The 4,611-nt window shown below is 45.3% G+C and overlaps 1 protein-coding gene and 1 long non-coding RNA gene across 2 annotated transcripts; one reads left to right on the forward strand and one right to left on the reverse strand.

The window, feature by feature from the left end:
* Window positions 1–12: 12 nt before the first annotated feature.
* Window positions 13–3,402, reverse strand: LOC136198425 (poly [ADP-ribose] polymerase 2-like). Its single transcript, XM_065988362.1, has 20 exons — window positions 3,358–3,402; window positions 3,033–3,302; window positions 2,764–2,982; window positions 2,360–2,712; window positions 2,258–2,308; window positions 2,115–2,214; window positions 1,986–2,061; window positions 1,841–1,937; window positions 1,699–1,794; window positions 1,562–1,646; window positions 1,369–1,507; window positions 1,244–1,307; window positions 1,062–1,196; window positions 883–1,007; window positions 734–833; window positions 580–678; window positions 414–532; window positions 271–353; window positions 198–223; window positions 13–142 (listed from the first exon to the last, which is right to left on the reverse strand). Exons 1-20 carry the CDS (start codon window positions 3,383–3,385, stop codon window positions 98–100), a joined length of 2,310 nt encoding a protein of 769 aa, XP_065844434.1. The 5' UTR covers window positions 3,386–3,402; the 3' UTR covers window positions 13–97.
* A 446-nt stretch (window positions 3,403–3,848) lies between these two features.
* On the forward strand, window positions 3,849–4,269 carry LOC136198515 (uncharacterized). The gene is made up of 3 exons (XR_010672822.1): window positions 3,849–3,963; window positions 4,018–4,109; window positions 4,166–4,269. It is a non-coding gene; the product is annotated as an uncharacterized lncRNA (long non-coding RNA).
* The last annotated feature ends 342 nt before the right edge of the window (window positions 4,270–4,611 follow it).

Below are 4,611 nucleotides of genomic sequence, written 5' to 3' on the forward strand. Positions count from 1 at the left end.
AGTAAACGTACGGGTTTTGCGACACTTGCACCAATTTTTCTCAAGTTTCACAAACAAACAAAAACGAACATAATGCGAGACAAAAAATATAGAACCGTCATTTGTAGTTGAATTTCACCTTGACCAAATACCTCATTCGTACCTGTTCAGAAAGACTTGCCATAACCTGTACAAATACATTAGAACACATGGCTAACCTGCTTGGTGTCATAAACGATAAACTCTGAGAAAAAATTAGAAGTTTAGTCAAAACAATTGCATAAGATATACCATTGTAATTGAGGGTGTAGCCATTGGGATTGTGGACTCCAGTGTCTCTGCTGGGACCAAGATGAAGCAAAGAGCCATCAGGGCTAGACAAACAAAAAAACAAGTCATTGAATATTAGTAGTCAGAAAAATGCCCCAACTTACAGTGCCTCTGTTTTCGATGGCGCTATTTGTCCCTGCCCTTTTACACTGTGTTTACCCTTCGGCAGACGATCGGCATGGGAGTCAGCGGAGAGGAGATCGTTTGACGTGCCCAGAGACACCTGAAAGACACGACTCCAGCTCAAAAATTCAAACTTTACTCACATACCTCGCAGAGTAAAAGAAATCCGACGTTCTGACTCCTTGATGTGTAGCAATAGTTAGCACTTTTCGAGCAAATGTCGGCGAAGTAAACACCTTTTCCAAACTAAATCAAAATCACGAGTCTTACACGTCGGAATCGTCAATTCTTTTCTTTCTACCATATATCCTGTGCTTGGCGCTTCCGGTGGGGCAATTCTCAGGCCTTGACTGAGAATTCCAACCCAATTCGTAATGCGAGAACCGTGCCACAAGAGAAATCTTTAAAAATCAATTTTACAAACTACACTACGAATATTGATTTTCTTACTTGTTTCCAACGTCTTTGAATTGAGTCCACTCATCTTCCTTCTTCGCTTCAAAAATCTCCATTACATCTAAAGCGTATGACGAGTGGGTTCTCCCGTGCGTTGATTTGATTGCCTTGACAATCATCTGACCGTGGAAAACAAAATAGAGTCAACAAAGAGACTCAAATAGTAAACATACAGCGTATTCGTCGGTGGTGCTTTCGACTGGAACCAAATCGCAGTCCAGAGCTGCGTAATGACTATCGATGGGATTCTCCGCCTTGCTACCGGTTGTTTGTAGCATTTTCACGGCAATTTCAATATCACCAAGTGTCTAAAAATCAATAATTGTATATGTATTAGGTTCAATTAGTGGCCTACCTCCAACAGAGACGCCTTTGCTTTCACCATATCCCTGCTTTTGATAAGAGGAGGGCGGTTCATGCTAGATAAAAAGACCGACTATGAAGTGGACTCTCTCCTCTCTTCCTCCTCCTCCTTCTTACCCAAATGCGTGCGGTATGCGAGTATAGAATTCGTCGCACGCCTCTCTCAATTCATCGCCAAGCTTATGAGATATGATGAGAGATTCAATTTTTTTCAAGGCGGAAAATCCAGCTTTGATTTGACCCTTGGTCAGTTTGCCTGAAGAAAAATCCTATTTAGTTGGTAGAATGAGAAGATTTTCGTGCTGCTTACCTAATGGAGCTTTTATGACGTCATATTTCATTTCTCGCACAACTTCTTCCATAGCTTGAATATCGCAAATAAGCTCAATTAACTCCTGAGAAACAAAACATAGATAAATGTAGCGTATGAACAATAATAATTCAAACCTGGACTCGTTTGTCTAGTTTTGATTTTGGGATCTCAACAGCAGCAGGAGCAGCAGAATCAGGCTCATCTTCAGCCACAGCTTTCTCCGTCTCTTCCTACAGTAAGACTAAGCTATTATCAAGACTAATAAGGTATTCTTGCCTCGGCCTCGTAGTCGATTTCCACTAGATCATACTTGCCTGGTACTTTTACGAATCGGCCACGATCTTCCCAGTTGTTTTTCGTCTTCTCCAGGAATCTACATGATATATTAATTACTAAAACCTATATATGACTATGACGTCACTTTTTCTTAAACGTCGTTTTCGCCTGATCCAAATCCGCACCGCAGTTAATCAAGCTACTTTGACCCTTGTATCCAACTAAAGTGACTGGTTATAGATTTAATTAATATTGGAAATGATGATTGCTTTACCGCGTCCCCATCTGAACCACACTTGATATTCTCGCTTAGTTTTGTCATCCTCCAGAAGCTGAAGCACGTAAAATTTATTATTGTTATTCTTCACGTTCGTCTAAGAGAAAATTAGTGATGAAAATCATGCAAAATAGTATTACCTGATTCAGCATTGCATCCCAAACGTCAGAGCTATCAAAATAAACGTGGACCTGAGACAACAAATTCAGCATACGCAGAAGCACCCAAACTCTTTCCCCTACCTTTTTTCCTTTAGGAAATTCCGAGTCGATTGGAGCTTTCCCTTGAAATTCAACCTTCTTCACTTGAGTTGCAGCAGCAGCAGCAACTGGAGTAGACTCATCCTCTTCTTTTTTGGCTGGTTTCTTCACCACTGCAGGCTGACTTCCACTGACACCCGCTTTTCGAATTTTTCTCTTGACTCCAGTGGAATCATTTTCCTGTTCCATCGTAGCCAAATGCACGGTGTACGATCGACCAGCTGCTTCTATAGCGACATCTGATTTGCTATCAGAAGCGAAGGCGGCATCCAATTGACGACAAAGAGACGGGGCGTATAAATTCCACTGGCCGTTTTCATCAAGCCATTCCCACCCTTAGTAATACAGTACAGCTATAATTATAGTATCAATGCATTTGAACTTGCCTTTGAATTTTTCCGGGTCGTGTTTCCTCACGTTTCTCTTTACTCCCGTCTCGATGTTTTCCTGTTCCATCAGCTTGGGGTGGAAGAGGTATTGGCGTCCAGCTGCCGTGAATTGGACGCTCTGCAATCCGGAGACGCTTGCCGCTTCGAAGAGACGTCCGAGGCTTGCTGAATAGGAGTTCCAAGTGCCAGATTCATCTTCCCATTCCCAATCATCAGCTAAAAAATCAAAATCAGAATTTATCATTCTGGTTTTTGCTTTCTCTTACACCAGCTCGATTTAGACGTCTTGCAGCGAACGCTTCTTTTCCATCCGGTCGATTTATTTGCCTGATGCATTTGCTTGAAATTGACTTCGTACTTTTGCGTTCGCGAGAGCGAAAGAGTCGTCGATTCGGCTCCTTTCTCGAATTCGCCCGCTAATTGGTTGGCGTGGGCAGAAGTGAACGCTTTCCAATCCCCGTCTTCGTTCTGCCATTCCCAGGTGACGTCGGATCGGAGTGTCGTCTTCTTTGCGGCGTTCTCTTGGTCTTTTGCAGCTGCAAGTGGTTGCGGGGTTGCTACTGCACTATCTGGATTCAGTGGCAAGCTTACCGGTGGTCTGGCGACGTTTGGGAGGCATGCCGAGCAAACACTTAACAGGCGCAGAACGGCGTAAACAACGCGCAAGGAGACGCAAGGGCGCTCTACCGGCATCCAGTGACTGAAACCGCGGCTCGATATGTCGAAAGAGATTTCTCAGTTGATGCTGAAAGACAAGTTTTGCAAAGCAGCGCACCGATTTGAAACGGTTTGAAATTGCACACGCACCTCAAAGTTATTAGCTAATTGGCGCCATATATCCGTGAAGGCTACGACGTGCATGGCTGTCGCCGTGTACGTCAATCCCCAAACAAAAAAATTAGAACTGTCGGGCAACAAAGATCTCGCCAAACTCATTTTAGATGGTTTGGACAGCCGACGCGACAAAGTAACGACCCTACTCCATCGGCAAATGACGTCATCAAAAAATCCGGGAAGAAGGAGAAAAGATCAGGACTTGCGATTCATGCCTGACCCATCAACAATGACGACGGATGACCTGCGCTATTGGATCCCCCTAATGGTGCGTAAAACAAACGGCCACGGAAAGCCCAATTGGGGGATCCAAGCAAAGAAGCCGATATGGTGGCCGGAGTCGGAGCAATTTAAGTGCCCAAAGTTAGCGGCGTCATCATTACTGACAAATAAATTAAACTCATTCCTCATCTGCAGCAGCGACTGGCGCAAACAATGTGACCGAAAAGGGCGCCGCTTTGTGGATGTCCTGCGCTCCATCGCCAACGCATACACGGCGTGGCTATCGCGTAATTTTGCAGTTTCGGCCGGGGGAGAGAGGTCTTTTATACTATTGTTTCTTTAGAGAAAGACGTGCGACTGTCCTATAACCATGACGGCATCGAGTCGTCGTCCGATGACGCGTCGTCGTCGTCGTCGTCCGATGACGCGTCGTCCGATGACGCGTCGTCGTCGTCGTCGTCCGATGACGAGTATCTAAGAAAATTGGCTAAAAAAGCCAAAAATCTAGATGAAGACGAGAGCGACGACGAAGACGGCCACGCCCGCGGCGACGACGGCGATGAAGAAGACGGCCACGCCCGCGGCTATGACGACGACCGCGACGATAGCGGCGATGACGAAGACGGCCACGCCCGCGGCTATGACGACGACCGCGACGACAGCGGCGATGACGACGGCGATGACGATGACGGCAACGATTTCAAAAATCTTACATCGATCGTTTGCGGGAAAAATAAAATTAGGCAACACCATCAGAGATCTCATGCGTCGGACTTTCCCGCAAGAGAA

The sequence above is a fragment of the Oscarella lobularis genome, chromosome 19 (genome assembly GCF_947507565.1).
Source record: "Oscarella lobularis chromosome 19, ooOscLobu1.1, whole genome shotgun sequence".
In the NCBI taxonomy this organism is placed as follows: Eukaryota; Metazoa; Porifera; class Homoscleromorpha; order Homosclerophorida; family Oscarellidae; genus Oscarella; species Oscarella lobularis.